This window comes from Chaetodon trifascialis, chromosome 15 (genome assembly GCF_039877785.1).
Source record: "Chaetodon trifascialis isolate fChaTrf1 chromosome 15, fChaTrf1.hap1, whole genome shotgun sequence".
Lineage (NCBI taxonomy): Eukaryota > Metazoa > Chordata > Actinopteri > Chaetodontiformes > Chaetodontidae > Chaetodon > Chaetodon trifascialis.
In genome coordinates, this window is record NC_092070.1 from 10,979,481 (window position 1) to 11,004,762 (window position 25,282).

The 25,282-nt window shown below is 43.6% G+C and overlaps 1 protein-coding gene across 2 annotated transcripts in view; it reads right to left on the bottom strand.

Annotated features, from left to right (window-relative positions):
• Positions 1–6,745: 6,745 nt before the first annotated feature.
• The window catches only part of cacna1ha (calcium channel, voltage-dependent, T type, alpha 1H subunit a), a 109,251-nt gene continuing 90,714 nt past the window's right edge, over positions 6,746–25,282 (bottom strand). The window contains exons 28-38 of one of the 2 annotated variants that reach the window (XM_070980460.1): positions 22,572–22,723; positions 22,213–22,322; positions 21,759–21,892; positions 20,991–21,061; positions 19,421–19,499; positions 17,269–17,390; positions 15,305–15,463; positions 14,924–15,064; positions 14,586–14,754; positions 12,437–12,594; positions 6,746–12,328 (exon numbers count right to left, since the gene is read on the bottom strand). In XM_070980460.1, the coding sequence (XP_070836561.1) occupies positions 10,913–12,328; positions 12,437–12,594; positions 14,586–14,754; positions 14,924–15,064; positions 15,305–15,463; positions 17,269–17,390; positions 19,421–19,499; positions 20,991–21,061; positions 21,759–21,892; positions 22,213–22,322; positions 22,572–22,723 (2,711 nt within the window). In that variant the 3' untranslated portion in view covers positions 6,746–10,912. Of the gene's footprint in view, positions 12,329–12,409; positions 12,595–14,585; positions 14,755–14,923; positions 15,065–15,304; positions 15,464–17,268; positions 17,391–19,420; positions 19,500–20,990; positions 21,062–21,758; positions 21,893–22,212; positions 22,323–22,571; positions 22,724–25,282 lie in introns of both variants that reach the window. The other variant, XM_070980459.1, reaches the window with a different exon arrangement.

A 25,282-nucleotide genomic window follows, 5' to 3' on the forward strand; every position in this document is an offset into this window, starting at 1 on the left:
CAGGAAATCTCACATGAGCTCTACCCATCTGTAGCCTAAAGCACGTGTGAATTCCTGCAGTTCTCTGCCTTTCGTTGTCTTTTATTTGAGCTGCACCTGCCCTGCTGTCCTCATAGAGGGTGCATTCAGCAAGTGATGTTCATGAACCATCAAAATGTGCTCGATTCCTGATGCTGATCATCAAAAAAAAGTAATTCAGAAGATGTGAGCGATGAAAAACGTCATGTTCTGACTCCAGCTGTGAAGGGACAAAGCAGGACGAGCAGAGCAGTGAATGAGTGGGACTGAAGGTGTCTGCATGTGTGTGTGCGTGAGTGTGTTTGTGTGTGTGATAGCTTGCGGATACCAGTGGTGGCAGACATGCTGGGATGCCATGTGTGGGGGAGCATGTTTGTGTGTGTGGCATGCTAGGGGAGGGAGAAGTGGGGTGTTACCAGGTCACCAAACAGCTGTCTGGGAGACAGAATGGCCGCAAGGGGTGCGCAACACAGACATGCACGCACACACGCACGCACGCACACACACACACGCACACAAAGGCAGGGAGAGAGAGAGAGAGGGTAATGCAAGCACAAATATGAAAAGGACAGACTAGCATCCCCAAACACGCACACACACACACACTCACACACTCACACACTCACACACTCACACACACCACTGCAATGTACATATGGAAATCAATTAATTCCTTTATGTTTCCTGATCTTTTTATCAAGAGCAGAATTCACTTGCTTCCTGTAGTTTTCCAGATGATAGTAATTTGATAAGAGAAATCAATTCCTCATTTCTGTCTCTCTCTCTCTCTCTCTCTCTCTCTCACACACACACACACACACACACACACACACATCTATGCAAGTGCACATGACCAAGAACTTTCACTGAGCAAGCACACACTTCTGCACACACGCACACACACACATGCACGTACTGTACACACACACGCACACGCACACACACACACACACACACACACACACACACTGCACATCCTGTAAAGGGACACTCACTCCTGTCAAGGGTCAACAGGGAAGGAAAGAGATTGACAGAAACGTACATAGTTCAGTTGTCAGGAGTTCCAGACGACAGAACTTTTCTTGTTCTAATAACACCTGACATCACTGTCTGTCTCCTCCTGAGCATTTTAACTCCCTTTAAGTCACCACAAACAAGACATCCACTACCTGAGAAATAAGCATCCTGTTGTCTTCTACAGTAAATGATTGATAACCCAAAAACGAAAACAGGATGTGTGCTCTTGGCTGACAAAAACTGCACATTTCAGAATGTTAAATTAACTTAATGTCCTCTTGAATTGATATGCAACACTGGAAATGAACTCCTGAAATGGACTCTGAAAATAATCAGGTTCAGCTCCTCATTAGGAATCTCATTGCAATGTAATAATTGAAGTGAAACAACTGCTCTTATTCTTATTTTGTGTTGCATTCAGCAGTACAAGATGTCAGGTATTCAGCATCCACCCACACCCGTCTTTCTCTGAGCATTTCCAGACTAAGCACCTATAAGCCTCATTAGCTACCAATGGAATAATATGATGAGAGCAGAAATTACCCCGCTTCCCTAAGCGGCGTGACTTCATCCTTGATTGTTACTGCGCCACTGGTTGCATCATGAAATACCACAAGTCTTGACCTTTCTCCTGCAGCCTGCCATAGTTTATTCTATGAACTCAAACAAAGCTGCTCTATGCCACCAAGCCCAAGGTTTTGTTAAAAACATGTTTTAAAAAGATGTGGTTTTCTGGTGGTTTAAGCATTATGTGAGGAAAATCTGCTGTGTTCTTTATTGTCTTTCCGAAATCAGTTCATGTGGAGTGTTTGGTTATGTGGTTAATGCGCACAATATTGTGCCCCAAGGATGGAATTTCATGTGGTCATGGACATGTTCCCACAGAAAGCGACTATTTTTGTCCCACCTTGGGATCACCCACCTTGTTCCCATAGAGGCAGCAGCGGTAAAGCAGCGGAGCTTCAGGAGAATTCCCCATCAGGTCGAGGAAGGTGCAGGTGCTGATCTGGAGTGCCAGCAGCTTGAAGCAAAGTCTCCAAGCAAAAACTAGCAAAATTAGTCATCTCACTGGTACGAGAAGGAGATGACACTTCACCCTCTGATACAGCAGCCAGCCACAACAGACATGAGTTATCCTCTATGCCAGAGGACACAGACAGTTACATTCATGGTCTCATGGTCAGCACGAACAATCAGAGTCGTGGCTCCATTCTTTCCTAAACCCAAGGACTGAAAAGCAAACGGCACATTAATAATTAATAATTTAATATTATGAAATGTAATGTAATGCCTTCTTGATTATATTTACACACTTTTACTGAAGTAAAATTTTAAATGCAAGCCTTTTACTCACACACTGTTTTCAAATTGTAATATTAGTAATTTTACTTATAAAACATCTTAATACTTCTTCCACTACTGCATTCTTCCACTTTTTAGCATTTCGCTGTACCACTTCCTGTGAAACATCATACATTATTTTATTTACTGCAGCTGAACAGACAAGCTACATGCAACATCGTAAAACATTAGAATTTAATTATCGCCAACAGGACAGGCAATATTTACAGTCCAACACCTTCTCATAGCTTTGTCCTGATGTGGACTGCATACCAAACATCCACATGATGAAAAAAGGCAGACGGCATTACATAATCATAACCATAATGAAATAGCTGCAATGACTACAATCGTGATTTACCGAGGGAGCCTTTAAGCCAAGCGTCTTTATGAGCAGGTCGGTGGCTACTCAAGCTATTTTTCTCTTCATGTTGGGAACCGATCGCTCTGACCTTAGTGAAAATGTTATGCAATAAGGGATCAATCTGAATGATGGCCCAGTAAAATATTTTAGCTTGTCGTTTCACTCTATTTGACTCTTGGCTGTAACAAAACAAGGTTCCTGGTTAGTTTCGTCTCAGAGGGTTGTTCTGGAGAAACGTCCTTGTCTGAAGCCTCGGAGCCTGCATAATATTTTGATCTCTGCAACCCCGCTGTTTAAAACTATTCATCGCATCTGCTGATTGTGAGTCTTCATTCAAAGCACCTTTCCGCATGAGTGGAGGTGAGGACTCTTTGAAGGTGGGATACAGTCGCCAGCAGAACCTGCGCTGAATAGTGATGTGTTAATTAAAATCAGGGTCTTAAGTAATTCAAGTCAGAAGTCCAAACTAGTATTTGGTGCAACAACAATCACCTGAAGCTCAGTGTCAGCACAGCCAATGAGCTTGTCATGGACTACAATGCTTCAAACACGGATGCTGCTGCAGAAAAGCTACAACCTGTAAAACGCAGATGCTTGACACACATGTTCGACCCGGCAGCACAGAGGATCTGTACAATCAGCACAGTTTAAAGGTGGACACCAATTCAGTATCTGACCAAATGTTAGGGTGCTGAACAACGGCCAGAAAAGTGTTCCTGCAGAACATGATGATGTCACAGTGACTTTTGACCTTATGAGACATTTGTGTGAAGTTTTGTCAGAATTATCATATGAATTCTCAAGTTATGGCCAGACACGTGTTGTGTGCGGTCACAGGGAGCTTTGACCTTTGACAGTCAGTTCATCCTTGAGTCCAAGTGAAGGTTGGTGCCAAATTTGAAGAAATTCCCTCAAGGCGTTCCCGAGATAAAGCGTTAACCAGAATGAGATGGACAGACCCATAACCAGACTCAGTTTGAAACCACGGTGTTACTTCGATAGTACCTGAAATGTACCTCAGCATCAGAAATAAAACATATCATCATCTACCCGTCCAATGTTGGGACATTTCCAGTCTTCCAAATGTTGGTTGCCTTTCATGAACCAAGAAACCCACAGTAGAGTATTGTCTTGTTTCATTGATCCTTGTTTTCTTTTCACTTACCTTCCTTCAAGGGGACGTCAGAGGTCAAACATCGGCTGTGCACCACCTCCCCAGAGGCTGCTAGGACTCAGTGTCTTGCTCAAGGACACTTCGGCAGAATAGTTGTTGACTGTAAAACGGGGATTTATACCCAGCTTTCCCAGCTGAGGCTCACTGCCCTGCTGCCATTTCTCAATGCCAAGTTTCTTTTATAGCTTTGTAAATCCCCTCCCAACAGACAAAGCTGTCATATCACCGCCTGACAAAGCTGCTTCATTCTGCATCTAAGCAGGTGCTGAAGGAGGGAACTTTTTGAAGAGCGGTATGACCAGTCTTGTGGTGCATTTTGCTGAGCGGCCAAATATGGATATCCAATTGGAAGCTGATAGTGAGCGTTTCATGGCACCATAAAGATGGAAAACATGGCAGGGCTGATAGCAGACTGCCACCAGGTGACTGATTTGTTCGAAGCGACATATGGAGAAGGGTCTGAGTCTATCTGCAAGGATGCCTTTTTGGACCATGTTTCAGAGAGTAAGCCAAAGAGAGATGTTTCTTTCTGGTGGCAGGCAGTCGGTCTTTGAATGCAGCTTTGACCGGCTAATTTCAATCATGGGAGCTGCAGAGCTGCATTCAAACATATAATCTGTCTGTTAACACATCAAGGGGCAGCGCTGCCTGAAAGGAACCAAAAGCCAAAGACTGATTTGATTACAAATGAGCGATAAATTAAAATTGAATTTGCAACAGTAAATCCATCAACTAGACAGAGGCTTAAATAAATATTGGCATCTTAAGAGAAAAGCTATTAGCAGGCACTGTGGCTCGGAGGAGGAGGGGTGAGAGGCTTTTATTTTTTTATGAATCTGTCATCTTGACCTTTACTTCTCACAGGAACATATTACAACTGACATTGCTTCACTGGCAAACACACACGCACGCACACATACACAAAGCACTTCAGCGGGAGAGGTTACAGTCACATGTTTGCACTGAGCAGCACCATCCAGTGTTGCGTTGAATGAACATACTGTCGCTGTCCTGAGGAAAGATGGTGCATCAAAACCGTGTGAGCTGAGCGCCTGAAAATGTAGTTCGCAGAGTTCAGGACAGGAGCTGCTCCTCTCCATCAAACCACTTGTGTTACAGATGCATTACTTATTTTTTGATTTTGATTTTGGTTGGCTCGAGTAATCCCATTACACTGGGAACTAAAGGGAGAAAAAGAAGAGACCCGATTGGGTCAAATATACTCCATAGAGAGGCATTAAATCTTTTAAGCTGCAAATGAGGTTGCCCTTGACGTCATACTTGGTGTTTGATAAACTGATGTACTGCTCATGCTACACGGGGCTTTCACCAACTCTCTGACTCCTGTTTTTGATGATGATCAAACATCGCCACCTAGTGGTTGTGATACATCCCTACAGAGGCAAGACGAGGCTATCTGTGTAGCACCTCTAAGAGCAAGACAACTGGAAGTGCTTTACATAAGACAATAAGGTATTCAGAAAAGAGGTAAAAGAATGTCACCTTTCACTTCTCCTCCACCATATTTTAAAGAGAAAAGTTGCACATTAATGCCACAGTAATTATTTGATAGGTTTAGTTACTAGTTATTTTACCAATGAAGATTTTACACACAAAACATGTGAAGAACATAAATATAAAGTAGGTTGCTTTGCGATCAAGGAAACTACTGTGAAACGATGAACTGATCACTTCACTGACAGAAAAGCGTTTGTCATTTTTCGTGTAAAAACATTTAATTCTCAGCCTTCTCTAACTTTGATTTTTATTGTAATTATTTAACATTTTTTAATTTATTCTAAATAATTTTGACAATTGGACTATTTTATGATTCATTTTTAGGAATTTTTACATACACAAAAAATCCACCTCAGCCAAATACATCAGTGGTTTTAAATTAGTTACTCATGATATGATTCATATGTCACATTTTTTTTTCTGCAAGGAGTACTTTACAGAAATGTTCTTGATTATACTGATATACCTTCTTTTAAGTAACATTTTTGATGCAGGACTTTTACCTTTAACAGAGTATTTTCCCTTAAGTGAAGGACCTCAGTGCTTCCTCCAATGGTTGTGCATACTCTAAAAACATCTGTCACACAGGTGCCACAAATCGGTGATTTGTTCATTCTTAACAGGGGGGATGGCCCAGTGGCAGCACACCCATATCCCCACACCACCAAAGTAACACACACCCACCGTTGGACTCCTCCCAAAAGAGACTGTTTCATGCTACAGGCAGCTGAGTGTCTCTATGATCCTCTTGTGCTTCCAAAACTACATGTTGCTACTTGTCACTTTGATCACGAAGGTGCCACAACTCAATAGAGTATACAGGCTAGAATATAGTACAGATTATAAGATTAGAGAATGTTATAGATCATAGATGAAACTGACAGAAGGGCAGGACTGAGAGGAAAAGCTGGAATTATAAATCTGTCTTCTTCAGCAGAGTGAATTTATCAATACACAGCACAGTGAACCTGCACAAACCTCAGTCAGATCAGGGATCAGTGAGTCAGGCAGACTGGACGACATATTCAACTGATGAACCCCTCTGATTGTGTAGATTTGAGTGTGACATTTAAGGATTGCAAAATTGTCAGCGCTCTCTGGTGGTCAATCCATGTAATGGCATCCACATTTCTAAGCTTATTAAAACACATAACTGGCATTTCTGTACCATCAGCCAACACTATCCACTAATGCTGGATATATGGCCTTGGACAGTTTATGGGTCAGGCTCTGGTACAAACAGTAAGAATGAATCATTAGTGAGTAAATCAGGGCCATCAACATAAGAAACGAAGCAGACGACTCGTCAGGAATAAAAAAATCTTGTATTTTTTAATTGACAGGGAAACATCCTTCAGGACAACGGTTGGTCATCACACAATAATCAGCAACGGTACAATGTAGAGAGTCCGACTGTGTGTCGAGCCTTAAAATGCCTCCCCGTCCCCTCCCTTCTCCCTCTGTTACAGGGAATAATGGAGGGCTTATTATTGCAGACACGTTGGCTCTCTTCTGACAGACAGAACACACCTCCTCCCCTCCTTGTAAGGCTTGGGGGGTTTGGGGGTGGGGGTGCCTGGGCCAATCACTGAAGGGTTGTAAAAAAGAAAGAAAGAAAGACAGAAAGAAAGAAAGAAAGAAAGAAAGAAAGAAAGAAAGAAAGAAAGAAAGAAAGAAAGAAAGAAAGAAAACACAAGGCTTCTGATTCATCGAAGTCAAGTTCTATCACAGTTTGAACTCTCTGGAGTCTGGCTGTTGTGGCGACACTTGATCAGCTTCAGTGTGAGGCCGGACCAGCTCAGTGCCAAACCAGAAAACACAACTTATTACTATCTTTATCTGTACGCACAGAGCATCAGGGCTGAGGCTACTCCTACATAAAATATACATCAGTTAATTAGTTTCACCAATACCAGAGTTCTACCATGGTTAGAGTATCAGGAGGAAAAGTGAAAAAAGGTTCACTTCAACATTAAATAACGCTGGTTCTGAACAAAATAGAACCAAGTGGGTTTCCATTTCTCTCTATAGAAAACTGTATAAAGAGGAGCTCAGTCCTCATACAGTAAATAACCACCCAGTATTGCATTGGACAACAAAGAATCGGGTCATTTAATCAGTATTTTATCAGATACCAATTAATCAGAGCCCAGTGCAATTAGGTAGTCAATCTACAAATGGAAACATCTGAAAATGCAAATATCAAAATCTCTAAAACATCCAGATGATTCTTTCCCAAAAGACTTTTTTTTTTCTTAAATCAGAACATGCAATAGTCAAAACTGTTTCCTCAAAAACAGGATTTAAATACTGAGATCCAAAGATCTGTAAATCGTAAGAACAATTATGCAGTCACTCTACCAAACTGTGTCGATTAATATGGCAATATGCTGTAGATCGGGGGTTGTCTGCACTGAGTCAAATAAGAGTGAGACAGAAAGAGGCTGTCGTCAGACAACTTAAAACCTCCCATTGCTGACAATCTGTGCAGGAAGAGGACATGAAACAGGACAAAGCAGTTGCACATTAACAGTGTGTTTAAGCTCATAGTGTATCAAAATGATTCTAAACCAGGGGACAACCGACTGTGCCACGTACAGGAGGGAGGACACCATCCAACTACAACATCAGATGTGCTTCTGTGTGTCAGAACTGGAAGAAGAGTGCTATCAAAAGATGAACAAACTGACCGCTGCGGTCATCAGCAGCAGCATTTCCAAATGGTGATTTCATTGTCCAACAGCTTTTCACTCCTTCATTTTCAATCAAGATGAAAACCTTCAGTGAACTTTGTTATTTTTGCCTCATTGTCACCTGGATTCACAGCAGTGTGAGTGTGGCTCTATCCAATCACAGAGCCGCGCTGTAGTACACAAAGGTCACAGGTGGCGAGATCAAGCTAACAGATAAGAGCTTCTTTCTTTTCTTGTCTTTTATCTCACAGTTTTGCCCCATACATTGCATCCTGATCGGGAGATGTAAAGCTGATGAGTGTTGAAGGAGAATTTTAATCTGATGATAATCTGTAATAATCTGGACCTCCTTCTTTTCATCACTGACCTCATGTTTAAAAGGGTTCCTGCAGGTATCGCCACTCTCTTACCACCTTTTAATGTTAGTTTTAGCATGATGTAAGACCAATTTCTGTATACATATACATGCGATTGTTGTTATTTAATGCCCACATTTTAATAGAGTTTTCATCAACCTCCAGAGACCCTTTGTCATACAGTCAATCACAAATACTCTGGATTTGGTTGGCAATATCTATCAAGACAGATAGAATTGTGAATCCTGGGCCTGTGGTGATTATGGTGCAGCATCAAAGCACTTTGGTTTTCACTCATGTTACTGAGGAAAAACATAAAGACCTGCCTTTAAAAGGGGTAGCTAACAAGCATGCTTCTTGTGTACTTGTGCCAAACCAGAAATCGCACAGAATAGAATATAACACACCTTGTGCTGTGTTGGAATAAAGGTATGGCTCGGTAGGAAAACATTCAGCCACCGGAAGGAAAAAAGGAGTTGCATGATTCTGTGGATAAACATCATATGTGTGTCTTCGAAATAAAAATTGAGGGGTGGTAAATGGGTTATTGAGTCCTCAGCAGAGATGCACGTCACTCTTCTGCTTACAGTAACACCATCAGCAGGTGGGCACGAGCTTTTAGAGAAATCTACACTAACTAAGTCTCAACCACACCCATGCCACCACACGCAGAGGGGCAAGTACCTAAAGGAGCATGAACACTAGAGATAGAAATACTCTGTATAAAAATGGGCTTATATCATATAGTATAGTAATTCTACAGTATGTACGAACACAAGAATGTGGTTGTTTTATGTAGTGTAGATGTTACTATATTTTTCACAAGTATATATTATTATTGCACTCTGGCTACACATATTTAGTAAGTTAGTTAGTTTGGTTGTCTTTAGATGTACAGAACACGAAGTGGTGTCAGAGCTGATCCAGCTTGAAAACCGCTGCAGAAGAGGGGCTCAGTGATGGCAGATCGTAGCTTTGTGTCACAAGGCTAATGCTCAATTTTGCTCACCTTGTATATTTTCCCATAGCGAGCAGCCCATGGAGACAGTTAGCTGCTTGTATGTTGGTATGTCATGATTTATCTGGACAAATGAATAAATTGAGGCACAGTAGTTTTTGTCTGTGTTGCATATAATTTTTGTATATTTTAACTCCTTAAAAGGGCAAAATCCACATAAAAGCCACATTTAGATTTGAGTTTGCGGAGAGACAGCGGACGTGTTCAGCCAGTAGTCTCAACAGGTTTCCCACAAAATCACAAACTGCACTCCCTGTGAGGACGTGAGTGTGAAAAGTGCTTAAAAACACCTTAAAATGAATTTGGCTCGCATCACTGAGCCCACTTCTTAAGACTGTTCTATAGACATCAAATACATAGAAATCTGAGACAAAGCTACAGAAACACATCACACCCCTGTTCACGTCTTTCTCTTTTCCAAAATAGAAAAATAAAATCCCACTCCTCAACCTCAGCTAGCCTGTTCAAAGGAGGACGGATCTCCTTTGCTGCTTTCTCTCTCTCTCCCTCTCTCTCTCCCTGTTTTGAAAAAAAACATACATTCACAAGAGGACAACAGAGGAAAAAACAAGCGACTTGAAATTCAAACTTGTGTGCAAAAAACATTTTAGATCTCTATAAAAATATGTGCATATGGATAGAGCTATTTTTAATCTCACCAAAAACAGCATTTTCCTTTATTTACACTGCACAGATACACAGATAAACATACACTACAGCTCTGCCCTGCTCCCCCTCTCTCTGTCGCTGCAGGCGTAAGAATAACATGGCCGACTTCCATGACAACAGATTTGACAGTACTTGCACACGAGAAAACGCAGACACGCGCACTCACACGCACACTTCTGCTCCGATCAATGTGATCGAGGAGCAGAGGAGGGGCAAGCAGAACTTCTGTAGAAAACCTGAAGTTGCATATCCCACAATTCCCCCCACGCTCGCATTTCACAAACCACTTCCCGTGAAGGTCAGAGGTTATCAGCCAGACGCTGCTTCCTGATTGGCTCACGTGGGTGGGGACAGTGTGTCAAAAAAAACTTTGGCTACGGAGTTAGGTGGCTTTAGTCCTGGTGTGTTATCAGTGTACGTCCTAAACACACCATGTACAGTGGGTTCTATTTGACTGGTACAGCCCCAGTGGATCTGCTGTCCTTCAAGCTGGGTTTAGGAAAATCGATCCATTGTCTGTTATTCTAGGACGGGACTGTACCAGCATCTCTCTGGAAAGAGGAATTAATGTCTTTTCAATATTCATTCTAACAAAACCAAAAACAAAAAATCCCTCTCCCAGTAAACTTCTTTCTCTCACTTCCTCCCCAGCACCAATCTCTGCTGAGGTCAGCCGAGGCCCCTCTACTCCAACTTAGAGCTTTTGGACCAATGAATTCACATCCTGAAGGCAACGCTCGATGTTCATTGGGCGGTCCTCCGATTCTTTGCATTGAATCCCGCACCGCTTCCCAGTCTGCTGTCGAAAGGGGAAGAGCAGGTAGCTGTGTCAGCGTCTGATAGGCCAGCTGACAAGCCACTCATGTATCTGGATTGTGGTTGGTCGAGAGTGAACTGGGGGAGGGGGATGTAGTCCCCTGTGAGAGGGGAGCGCCTTGCTGATGGGGAGAAGGAGTGTGTCTGTGAGAAAGGGAGAAGAGGTGCATGAGGCTGGATAAAGATGTTTGGGCTGATGGGGATGTGAGTGTGTGTAGGTGTGGATGGATGTGGAGGAGTGTATGGAGCGTGTGTCGGTGTGGATGCCCGGGAGGGCGTCAGCGTGTGTGTCGGTGAGTGTGCTTGCAGCGGTGCGTGGACAGGTGTGAGCATCTGCGCGCGCATCTGTGGCTCCGCCGAGATGTCTTGCGTGTTTGACTGTGTGTGTGGGGTCAAGTCATAGGACGGTGTCCTGCGTCTCAGCATCATGCTGCAGTCAGCCAGTTTTGGGGGTGAGGCAACTTGGGGGTGCTCCCTCTCTGAGGGTGGGTGGATGGATATGCAAGGAGGACTCATCTTCTTCTTCCTGTGGCCGCCGCCGACTGACTGCACCCTCACAGGAAATGCCTGACCACCCTTTTCCGACCGGTGGGCGTCACGTGTGAAGTGGTGGTCGTCGCTGGAGATGACAGCCTGTGGGAGGCAGACCTCGATGGAGTGGCGCCGCTGGTCGTCGGGGTAACCAGCAGACAGTGACGACGGCTCGTCCAGGAAGCCCTGTTTGTCATTGCTGAGGCCCTTCCTAAAGTCATGGTCCTTCAATCCGGCTCCGAGCAGACTGAGAGCACTCCTGGAGGAGGAAGGAGGTAGCGGGGGAAGAGGAGGGGAGGCGGTGGAGTAGGAATCGATAGAATGTGGGAGGGTGTACGGGGAGAGGGAGTGACTGCGGCCGGCCTTCCCTCTGATCTCCTGCCCTCCCGCCTCCTCGTCTCGCCACCTGTGGCGGGCTGAGGTGGTGATGTGATACACCTCCTCATCTGCGGGGTCGCAGAAGGAGGCGGCAGAGGGCGGTCTAGGTCTCCGAAGGCTGGGAGGGCGCAGGGGGAGACGGGGGGAGGGAGGGGGAGGGAGAAGAAGGGTGGGGGAAGATAGCGGAGGAGGAAGGGAAGAGGGGGAGAACACTAGAGGAGGCAGAGAAGAGGGGGGAGGGAGTGGGAAGGCAGAGGGGGAGCAGGGTGGTAGAGAGAGGGCTGAGGGAGAGGAGGGAGGAGGAGGCGGCAGGGGAGATGGGGAGGAGGCATGAGGAGAGAGGGGAGAGGGGGACAGGGGAGGCAGATGGATAGGGTTGGGCCTCTCCTGGTGCTCACAACCCTGAGACTCCACAGAGTCCACTTTAACTGCCACCTGCAACATACAAACACACCTTCCTCGTTAAATCTGAACATTAACACTCCAATACATGAATGTGTCTGTATATGTAACTACCTGGACGGGTGTTTTGGGGTCTCTCACCTGTCTGTGCAGGGCCCGGGGGGAGGGGCTGGGTGTGGGCGGGGCGATGCGGGGCAGGGTGAGGGTGGGAGGTGACCGGGGGTGAACGGGGGAAACGTCCGGTACCTGCAGCAGTGCGCGACTGTCACATGGCTGAGAGTGGACCGACGTCACTGAGCCTGAAGGTACAAATGTGAAGCGTTTGAGTCACGCACACGGTATGATCAGGTGTACACACTCTCAATGCAAACACATGCGGTTTTGCAGAAAACACATGCATATTTGTGCATGTACAAAAATACATACATACATACTGACTACTTCCTGTCACTTAAGGATAATTTATTATATTTGAGCAATGAGGACGTGGAATATCACTAACACTTTATTTTGATAGAAAATTTGGGATTTGAGCAACAAGAATTCAGTTAAATTCCTTACATTATAAGTTTGGATTCATTTATGATAAATTTTCCATCAAAATAAAGCGTCTGAATGAAAAGTCATTAGCACAAACAGTAGGTTGCTCATCACAACTGAGTAAAGCAGCAGCACTGAGCTGACTGTCAGGATAGAGTCACATAAGGTCAGTTTGCTGGATCTAATATTCTGCATTAGATCCTGGTTACATACAGCACTCTAATGAGTCATGACAGTTAAGCCCAAAGTAGAAAACTCTAAATACAAGTGTGATTGCAAAGAGATGAGGAGGAGGCAACTCCATCCTCAATTCAATCTGTGTTGGATAACTGCTGTGAGTCTGTGTGTAACCAGGGTCTGAGGCATTCTGCACACACAGGTCAATACACTTGTGAGTTCAGATGCTCACACAGTAAAACAGATTAAAGACATTGCAGCAAAGTCAGAGTTAGATCTTAAACAAGTTCATCTTCAGTTAGTACTTTCAGGCCAAGCTGTGAAGCCACTTGGTTATAAATCCACCGCTTTAAATCTTAAAAAGCAAACAACAGACAAAGCACCACAGCTGTGATGATTACTATCTTTATGAATATAGTTGTCTGACTTTGCAGCTTGGCCATTAAGTTGTCCGTCATTCTCGTCGAGTATTCAGCCATTCCACAGCTGAGCAGATGAGCCCGTGTGAAGGGTGCAGGGATTCACATGAACCAGCTCATCCACTACAGTCAGTACCTTGGGACAGAGCTGGGCCTGTCCACAGCCTGGCCACAACATGCCATTAGAATCTGACTGCAGATAAAACAGTGCACGTCAGTGCTTAGACTTGTGTTCTCAGCATGTTTATTCTGCTGCTAAGCTCTCTTGTGTCATGTTTTGCTTTGTGTTTAAAGACCCAAGCTGGAACCGGAGAGAAAAGCACCCTGAACGTCAGACTTCAGGATGATACAAACAACAGTGCTCTGGTTTTGCTAAATTCACGCATGAAACATAAAATGATGACTGTATAAATATGCACTCCTTTTATAACGCATTTAAATTATCCGTGCTGCAACCAGTTGCATTTGGAAATTATCGTGTTTGGAGCTCTTGACCCTGTGTAAACGGCTCGTCCATTATGTTGCAGTTGAATGTTAGCAAATTAATCATTTGCAATGTGCACGGTACCCTGCTTTTAACCCTTGGTTAGCATCGTGAGCATCCAATAGAGGAATTAGAGGATTTGCGTGGGACTGATTGGTTGGTGTCTACTGCTGTGGACTGCCAACTTGCAATGCCATTTTTATGGTGTAAATAACAGCTGTTATCCACATACACTGGGAAAAAAATCAAGATTTTCAATTTTGGGATAACATAAGCAGTCTTTTTTTTTCTTTTTTCCAATTTGGCAGTGCTCCAAAATGATCCAAGAATTCCGGTTTGGGGCTTTAAAAGCATGAGAAACCTCTCGTATCTTAACATATATTTGTCTCAAATGTAGACTTAAGAACTACTGGAGGACCCAAGACTACATGCAAAGCACATACTTTAAATTTCAGTCCTTCATTAAAATGTAATTCTGGCATTAGTCAGGTGTGGCTGGAAGCATTTATTTTAGTTTGGTGCTTGAAGCATGCATCATGGAACAATCTCCGTCCATGTGAAGTTTACTGAATAGGATTAGCATCAGTGTCCGTTAGAACAATATCAGTGGCTGTCCAACATTAACACAAGTTAGAGCACCAAAACTCCAGGCTGATACCTGAGCAGTTACCTGAATGCTGGTGTTGGGGAGTGAGCTCTACCTCCTCCAAAGGGTAGGGGGCGCTGGAGGGCCGTACAGGTCGGAACATGTAGCTGTCGTTGGGCAGAGAGTGCATCCTGGATACAGACATCTTCCTTGGAGACAGCAGGTCCTGGTCACCGTACTGCACCTCTTCCTCCTGCAGGGGGAGACAGACACCACGCAGCCTCAGCACTGACTGTGTCTTTAGCGGTAAGACCGCCTATTTCAACACACACAGTGTTACAAGGAACGACTGAAATGAAAGGACATATTGAGAAACACATGCAGCCAAATTTTGCTGATTAATGAGGTAACGTTGTTCCAACCTGTCCAGGAGAATGTGGACATGGTCCAACGTAGGTCCCTCCCGCTGAACTGTTGTTGGAGCTTGTGCTTACTCTGCGCTGCCTCTCCATAGCCATCTCCAAGGCGATCTCTGCATCCATCTCTGCATCCTCTTTAGCCTCCTGCAAAAGCACATGCATTTTTCTTTCATGGCAATATTTTACAGCAAATGTTGACATCAATCCAAAAAGTGTCGAATTCAGTCCAAAACAAGGACAAACCAATACATGAGTGTCATGTGGAAGTGCATCATACATATGTCTCTAGACGTCTGGCTATTGACTGTACATATAGTCTTTGTTCTCACTTTTACCAGATGAGTGTAAATATGTCTGCAGCTGTGCACTCTCTACATAATGTACCTTGTTGCTCTCCTCGAGATGTTTCATCAAAACAGCAACCACGACATTGACCAGCACAAACTGGGCCATGAGCACGAAAGTGACAAAGTAGATTGGAGAGACCAAGGGCAGGTAGGTGAGACAGTGGCGGTCCTCCGGACGACATTCCCTTAACGTGTCCTTAAAAGGCACAGAGACACACATATACATCCTCAGTTATTACAGACGGATATGCTGTCTGCCCAATACACCAGAGGCTAAATTACAAAAGCTTTGATATGTTAACTCTTTAGAGACCTCGTTAAGAATATGAGGGCAAACAGGGACAGTGGGAGTGATGTAGGGCAGCAGAGTGTGTGTTGAACAGCTGATGTAGCACTTTAATTTATGCAGTGCAGGTTGGCATGTGCAGGACTGATCTAACAATAACTGAACAGCTCTCTCCCTTGTGAGGAATCTGCAACTTGCTAAATGTAAGCGATGACAAACCAGTGTTATGAGGCGCTCGCTTCTAAAAATGAAATGTGGAAATTTGGAGAATGTGTATTTTAAAAAGGTCTCAGCTTACAAATTAGGATAGAACATTTACATAATGGGGAAACAAGGGCTTTACATTTCTCTAAAACAGTGCGTCTTTAATGATGCTGCTGAAGTTAAGATAAATAAAACCATACTTTAGTGAATGATCCCTCCCATCCATCACTCAAATTAAACTTCTCTTTAAGTCTCTGTATGAAATCCCATCATTTTACACTCATGAGTGATTCTTCTTGTCTCACCTCAACAATTAGTATAAACAGGATAAGTCACATCACAGATGTAACATTACTGTAAATCCACAGTTTGACTGTTTTCATCTGGAATGAAACCAAAATGTAGCCAAATATGTATGACATAAGGAGCCAAATGTGAGTTTTTCCTCACATGAAGATGTGTTTATTTGCATCAGTGTGGGTGTATGAAATGAAGAAAGAGACAAAAATAAAAAGATAGAGAGAGAAAGATTGTAAAAGCCTTGAGAGAAAAAAGGCAGATGTGGGTTTGCTGTAGAGGACGACGATAATGATGGAAACCCTGGACACTGACCGCCACTGCTGACGTGGGACTGTGGTATGACTGGGCAGAGGTCAGGCTGTATGATTCCATGATGTTACAAGATTATTCTGTCTGCCTTGTGCCACCTGCACACTTCTGGGAGGGTGTGGACCTGCTAGAGGTCCAGACCTTTTCAGGTCCAGTCCCTGAGCTTGTTCTGTAGGCATGGTCTGTTCTTCAAAGTTCTGTTTAAATCTCAGTGACCCAGTCCTCTGTCCTTCAGTACGAGCTACAACAGCCCCCTGCTGCCGCTAGCGGCTGAGCCAAGGGTGCAGCCCTATCCCCACGCCCCAAGGATGGGGTGGAATAAATTTTATACATTTATTTACTCCAAATAAAAGAAACATTAAAGTTAGGGAAGAAGGGGAAAGTATATGTAAATGAAAGCATAAAATACAAAAAAGTGGGTGGATGAGAGGACAGATATGATCACTTTTTAAGCAGTGGGTTCAATCTACAAAGTGTGAGGTGAGCTGTGACAGCCCTGTGCTGTAATTTAAGAGGCGTGACTGTCATTGGATTCTATCAATGTCCCCATATGTTCCCAAATCAATATAAATTCATCAATATGTCCTGAAAAATCTAGCAGAAATTAACTACAGAATGCAAATAATTCGTATTATCCTGGCTGTTTAACAAGAGGTTATTCTCAATTAGCATAGCTTAGCTTAGGACGATTCTATCTCACATCACATGTTTTTAACGCAGCAAAAGTCAAGATGTGAAAGTGTTGACATTGCTCAGCTGTAAGCCACTTTATTATTTCATAATTGGTTTTGGAGGTCATTGCTCTCTGTGGTCATGAGATAATCTAGACATCATTTGTGTGTGTGTGTGTGTGTGTGTGTGTGTGTGTGTGTGTGTGTGTGTGTGTGTGTGTGTACTCATACTTTCATAATCCCATTCCAGTTGTCTCCAGTGGACACTCGAAACAGTGTGAGGAAGGCCATCCCAAAATTCTCAAAGGTTGCGTGACGGCTCAGACCCTCACACGGGTTGTTGTCGTTGCACTCTAGTGAACACACAAACATACACGGGCATGAATCCACCACGCTGTAGACTTGACGGTTAGAAAAAGGAGAATTAGCAGGGATAAAAGTGAGCATGCAAGTATCCCAGTCACGAATCCGAGTGCAGTGAGGGCACCAAACGCACAAAGAGCTGCTAAGCAGTGCGTCTCTGTGGACCTGACAGAGAGGAGATAGCTGTCTTCTGGAGGACAAGAAGAGTCTCTATCAGTATCAGGGCCAATTTGACAGAAAGCCCTCAGGAGCCTGTTAACAGAATCATAACAGCAGACAGAAGATCTCTTCCTTTGTTCAAAAGCCCAGGTCACATTAGCAGGAAGCTAGAGAGGAGGGAGACGGTCCTTTGAGTATTATGCGCCTTGTTTCTTAGTCTAAGGATCAAGCAGCAGGAGAAAGATGAGAGCTTTTCAAAATGAGTGTGTAGCTCAGAGGAACTGAATAAAGTCACTTTCCACAGTAACACATGGAATCAAACTTTACCCGTAAAGCTCTTCATGCAAGAAGGGACTACACAATCAGCGGAGACAAAATAATGATGCTATCATGAGTTCTATGAAATATAAAAAGAACCAGCATGATTAAATATTTGAATGGAAACGTGTGTTATCAACAGTTCCTCCAGAAGCCAGAAATAACTTCTCTCCAATTCTGAGTCACAGCCCGGTGGCAAGAGGATGGGGGTGGGAACGGGGATTCAGGTTGCAGGATATCAGTGATTTAGATTCAAACTGCAAACATTCAAGATCAGCTGTGCTCAAAGTACCTGCTATAGGCCCGGCAGCTTCAAGCCAATGCCGTGACTATAAACATTCAAACTCTCCTTTTGATCCCCTTTCATATTTCATCACTTTCTCTTATCTGTTGAGCCTTCAGCAGACACCACAGTCACAGAGTCCAGACCCTCAGAGTGCCAACCTACAGTATCATCCATGTCTTCTCTCAGACTGTGCCGAGTGTCTTTGAGGGAAGAAAGACTTCATGAGCCCATTAAGCCAGTTATTGGTGGCCGGTTATATCAGCGTGCGCCCACACTAACCCCCAAAAATCTCACACGGGTGGAGGCCTGTAATGCTTTGTATTCTCTGCCAGCCTACACATAATCAAGCGTCTGATGGAAAGAGTGAACTTCATTTACGGAAAAACCTTTCAAGGGAAAGAGACGTGTTTTGAATGTTGTTTAATGTAAAATTCAATCAGCGTGAACTCCCCTAAACCTCTCGCGGCTTTCAAAATGTCTACATACTGTAACCTCCAGTGAAAATTGGCTCAGCACAATGTGATAGTCCCGAACATGACTGTGGATGTTAGAGTAATAATGTTTCTTGATCCTCGCTGAGCCGTGCTGCAATATTCTGCACCAAACCTCTCTTCAAGCCCGGACCAAAACATAAGTCACTCCTTCGTCTTTATAGGTTTCAGAACAGAGCGTTTAAAGTGAGGCACCGATGGGGGAAAGAAGGCGTTCGGCACATCCAAAAGCTTTTTACAGCAGCTTGACAAAAGCGCAAACGGAGAGGGATTTTTACTTCATAAAACTGCAAACCAGACATCCATTTGTTTGCCCGATGCATCGAGCGGAAACATAATAACATTTCACAGTAAGCAACCTCTTCATCACCAAGTTGTTTTCATTTTGTCCTCCCAGTTGCCTTTCCTATCTTTTGGGGGTTTTTTTAGCTAATCCTCTCCACTCTCACAGTAAATGAGCTGGATGGGGCCGGCCTATTGAGGAAGCCACACGTAAATGAAAGTGATCATGCAAATGTGATCTTCTCTCGTTAGACGCAGGCCTCTGATGTGAGAGTGGTGGCGACAGAGAGAGAGACAGATGGGGCCGGAGAGTGAGGATTCAGCTGAGACGGTTGAGGCGGGGAAATTTGCTGTAAGTCGTGACTGTGGTGGTAATGAGTGGATTCAAAAACCTTGTCTGCTGAAGCTTGTAGACCGCGCTACATGTGTGTGTGTGTGTGTGTGTACATGTGTGTGCGAGTTTACTGCAAGTAGTGTGACTGACCCAGTTTGCCAAAGAGCTCCACTCCCAGCGCAGCATAGATGAAGAAGAGCAGCATGAAGAGGAGACCGAGATTTCCCACCTGGAAGCGATACGCATGTTAGATCTCCCTTTGCACATGAACGCTACAGTGTGAATGTTTAAAGCTGCAGAGAAATAGAAAACATGATGATTTATTTCACTGTGTTTATTGAATTTCACCCAAACTCATCCATGAATTATAAATGAAGAGAACATATTTCTAAAAAAACGTCTCATACCGAAGTGTTTGCTGTTTGATACATGCTGTAAATTTCAGGCTGGCACACGTTAAAAACAACAAGTCAGATTATGTGATTTATAGACATTTCTCCGATTGAAACTGGGATTGCGCACACTGAGGGCTGTGGGGTATTTGCTTGCTGTCAGGTGCTGTCACAGAAAATCTGCATTTATTTACCATGTTGCCTAAATTCAGTTTTATTCTCAGGCTTAATCGATCAGCTGCCTGGAGGACATCACTTTTTAAGTCTTTCTTGTGTTTTCTGTGTTTCTGCCAGTCGGAAATCACTGAAAGCTTTGGCATTTTCCATCACAATCTGCGTTATTGACAGCAGCTTTCGGCTCAGCACACTGAGAAATCTGCTGGTGGAGCTGGAGCGCTATAAAAAGCAGTCGCTATGAAGGCTTTTTGGCCTAACGCACTTCCTGCGACTCCATCAGCATCCTACCGTCAGAGAGGCAAAAGCGTGTTGTCTTTAATCCTGTTCGTTAAGATCCGTTCCTGTGCTCTCCGTGTCCTGGTGGTTACACAGCACTGAATGTGTACACTTGACATTTAGAAAATAGCATAACAATAGAGTCTGTCACTGCATGTGCATCACAGTCTTTGGTGCAGCTGCTCTTTGCCTTGAAGAACTGTGCCAGGCAGAGAGAGAGAGGCCTGAGATGCTCCCACGACATCCGTGGACGTACTTTAAAAGGAACGTGTGTTGACTGGTTAGAAAAAGCAACATCAGGGAGGAAGCTGGCCGTACAGTCTGACTCGTAAACAGCTCAATGATGAAGGTGCAATCCATGCAAAGATGCTGTATGAAGTGATCTTCTCTTTCAATCATTAATTGAACTGATTTCTTTGAAGCCTCTGTGTCCTCAGCTGCACCATCTACTTGTATGGCGCCCTCACACGTTTGAGCACATGAGCAACAAAACACATCATCACTGCTCCGCTGCTGAGAGCCGTCGGATTATTTTTAATAATCTTCAAATGTTAAGACACCGATCAATGATGGTGCTTTCCTTTGAGTGTGTTTGGCATTTACTATCACGCACATTTAATAAGAGAATCAGCTGTAGAGGAGGCAGGAGGGGAAATGCACAAAATGAGACATTTCAGGGTCAGAATACAAATCTGAACGTGGACGGATATGACTTGAGTTAAATATTCATCGACAAACATGAATCTTTCAGGGAGCTGTCTATTCTGAATAAAACCTTCATATTCACCCTACATTCACACGAAAAAGAAATCATAAATAAAACAAATCACAAAATCACTCTTTGGTGTTTGAGACCCCACAGAGCTCGTGCTTACCTGTGGCAGCGCTTGCATGACGGTATCCAGCAGAGCTCTCATCCCTGTAGCCATCTTCAGAAGTTTCAGCACTGCAGGGAAACAGGGAGGCAAGTCTTAAGCAGCTAGTCGTTGCCGGCTTCAGTTGGCCCCATATGCTGCAGAATTTACGACGACGTGGCACAATACTAACTCAGCGGGGAGGCACTTGTACTGTATTTACTGTGAGAAGCCGGCAGGCATCTGTGACATATTGAATTTAATGCTGAATTCACATGAATACACAATATAGAACAAGGACATTTTTGGAAGGAGAAAATTTTATCCTCGCATGTTTCAAAGGCCTCTTTGAAGGTTCAGACCCGGGTGTAAGGATGAGGTTGGAACCATGTTTAGGTTAGGGTGAGGGTTCAAGGCAAGTTGTGACTGTTTTATGTCTTATAAGATATTTCTTTTTACCAGGCAGTTTTTATGTTTGAGCATTTCACTTGTTTCAGGCTTTTTTGTCCTTAATTATCTTTCTTCTTTCTGAGATTTATGATTGCCCCATGATAACTTCCACAAACCTAAAGCTGTTTTGATCGACACTGCCGGCAGAAAATTTTGCTTATTTTAAGCAATATTTCCTCCATTTAACTGATTGTTTCCTTTTTTTCGAGAGTGTTTTTTTTTTATTTTTAACATTTTTTGTCAGTTTGTTTTAGGGAATGCATTATATCATCAGGGGACCTCACAAAGATAGGAGAATGAGCTTCTGTGTGTTTGGTGTGTGTATGTGTGTGTTTCTACCTCGTGCTATTCTGAGTACTCTCATGATTCTGATGATGGTAGGATTTATGGGCAGTGCTGCGCTCATTTTCAGCTCCTCCAGCGTGATGCCCATGATGGACAACGCCACTATAGCTATGTCCAGCTGATTCCACCTAAACACACAAATAAACGCACACAGAAAATACAAAAAGAGTCATCCCCTGGTTCAGTACGACAAAGCACAAAGCACACATGCAACCTTGGACAGACTCCCTTGTTGGTTAACTCTGAGCTGCACCAGGGCGCCCTGAGACAGATGAATACACTCACCATCCAGTGCAGTGTACTGAGAATAAGGGGTTACCTAAGCAATAGTTCAGGGGCTGAACATGTAGTTACTATTTCACACCACATATATTGCAATTAGTAGAAAAAAAAGATAATAATTATACAATTTTCAAGCAGGCGATGTTGTGCGTGATCACTGTGTTACCTGTCTTTGAAGAACCTGTGTATGCCGAATGCCACAAGCTTGAGCAGGGCCTCAATGACGAAGATGAAGGTAAACACGTAGTTGCAATACTTCAGAACCTCCTCTAAATACTGAACAGACAGACAGAAAATTAACTCCCAGCCTTTGTTTTAATTTTGTGAATAAAACATAGAACATGTTAATAAAACTAAGAAATGTGTGAACGTTTTATTGTAGGTTGTGCAAATAATATTCAAGTTCAAGTTTATTGAAGTGAATTCAAATGATACTACAGAAGAGTTACCAGTTTAAGCTTTTTCATACCTCTGTCTTCAGGTAAATACAATGTGTGTGTTTGTGTGCATGTGCAGAAACATTACCTGTGGCTGATTGTAGTGTTCAATGCTCATGGTGAAGACATTGATGCAGATGATGAAGGTGATGAAGAGGTCCAGGTAGTGGCTGGTACACAGCGTGTGGATGGACAGACGCAGGGGAGAGTAATCGGCATAGTAAGGCCTCTGCTTGGCCTCTGGAGCACAAAAACACACGCGCAAACAAACATAATGCAAAGACGAGGTGAGAAGAGACGAACAGACGGAGCGCCACCGTGAGTAGCTCTGCTCTGAAAAATTTAAGTATGACCTGTCCAGTGGTGTGCAGAGGACGGTGCGGGGACAAAGGGAGGGGAACCGCCACTGCTCTTTTTGCTCATGCTGCTCCTTTTTACACCTTTATTCAACCAAAATATGCTTGCATCTACATGGGATTCCACTATATTTTGCCCTTACATCACATCAAAGGTGCCTTTGACTGGCATAGCTGCCCTGTACTACTCTACCACGAATGAGCTCCAGTTATAAGCCTGCGGCGGTGTCCCTTTCTCTCATTATCGCCCCTGCCCCGCAGACAGCCTGTGCACACCCCTGCCTGTGAGGTATGTTTAAATAAGAGAGGACATGAGAGTCACAGGTAGGCTACAGTATATTATTCAGTTCATAATTTGCAAACAGGATCTAAATGGATCAGATGTTGAGATCGCTCAAATGATTCCCTCCCTGATTCCCTCACTATTCCTAGCCACCTGGTTTTATGGTAAGTTATGAAAACCCCAGTTTGAGAACAGCGTGTTGTTGATGCTACATGCAGGCACTGCACCTGCTCACATGAAACCACAATGTCTCATTATATGTTTGTTTTTGTTTTTTTTATCTCTGCTGTGGTACCACAAGAAGAAACCAGGTGTAACTACCTCATCTGGGAGTTGTTGCAAGGTCTTTTTGTTAGTTTCAGTGATTCTCTCTCCTCCCAGTCTTAAATAAATCCTGCATTGGACTAAAAGAAGTGGCTTAATGCCCCTTTAAAGGGAGCATTCTTACAAACCTCATTGCCTTTCTCATAAATTTATTCTCACAAGGGTAGAGAGGTCTCTGCTGTGTATAAATGAGACATTTAAGTCTCCATTATGACCCAGACTACAGTCTATACTTTTTGACAGGTGTGTTACTGCTTCTTAGAAGGGAACCATGAGAGGCAGTACGGCCTCTGAATAACAATTATGAATTTAATGAATAATAATAATCATGACTGAGTAATATCTGACTTTCATTAAAAGGTGCCCACCATGTAAACATGTGCACTCACATGTCCATATCTGATGACTGATGATTGTATGTGTGTGTGTGTGTGTGTGTGTGTGTGTGTGTGTGTGTGTGTGTGTGTGTGTGTGTGTGTGTGTGTGTGTGCGTGCGTGCATGTTAATGTCAATCTCCCAAGTACATCATGCTTACATGCCTTTGATGTAAAGGATAATGTCTGGGGCTGAGAGGGGCTGCGCAGGGTACGTTCAACAACACACTTTTCCACAAACAGTCGCTACTGAATGATGTTTCTGAGTAAGACTCTCTGACACAATCACTATTTATTGTTTTTCACTCATTCAAATCTGTCTATCCAGATTGCTTCACTGACTCTATTCATTTTAAACACTGCAGAACGTGACTGTGATGTTGAACGCACACTGGAGCCACTCTTCGATGACATCACTACAGTTATTTTTAACCCATCAGAAAAATCTCAGTAGTCTAAAACTTTTCTTTTCTTGTTTTTTTTCTCTGATTGATGAGTCGACTGATTGCGTGGCATGGAGTTTTTCCTCTGAGACAGCTGATTAGATTCCATTTGTCTGGACCTTCAGCAGTTTTAGACCAGTGAGACATGTTATTAAGACAAGATGAAAAGAGCGGCGCTCTGCTCACACCATATACTGCCTTCTAGTGTCACACTCTGGTCGATGTGTTGGCTAGTTGCAAATAATTTTGTGTCGTGGCCAAATCATGGTGCTGTTCGATGTTTGCCAATAAAATCATGTGCTTCTACAAAACATGTTGAAGTGGCCTCACAAACCACTGATTCGGACTGCAAGCATTTGGACTGGTTCTTGCAATAGGTGGTGTGTTTCTGACGAGTCTTCCAGCATGTGTTTGCATTTTCCACAAGCTGCATTTAACCAACCAAACATCGTCGAACAGTTCTGTTACCCAAGGTATTTTCAGGTATAGCAGCCAAAACGTCTGCTATGTTTCTGAGTCTGCCAGTCAAAGCGCGTTCAGAGGAAATGTCCTTCTTCTACCTGTGTTGAGAGACGCCTCAGGGTCGTGCATGCACTCGGAGGAAGGGAAGGGGGCATTGGCATTTCAGCGATCCAAATTTTCCTTGCAAATTTTCCCGAGACACATGGAGGAAAGCGTCAAACCTCGATCAGTTCACATGCAGGAGGTGCTGCAAAGGTTTTCTTCAACAATGATGAAAACGCATTAGGAATGGTATCAATACAGGGGTTTGGCGTTAAAGGATATAATTTAAGCATTTTAAGAATGAAATAAAGACTACTTAATACTCTATTACTACTGTTGTCATTGTCTTTACACGACAATGGAGGCAGTTCAATTTAAAGAGTGAGCATACAAATTTTTGGTTAGATAGATACTAATGTAAAGGTTAGATTGGCCCGGTTTTAAAAGTTTTGCATGCAGTGTAAGGGCAGGGTTGGGGGAGGGCTGCAGTCATGCAGTTACATGCATCAGACTGG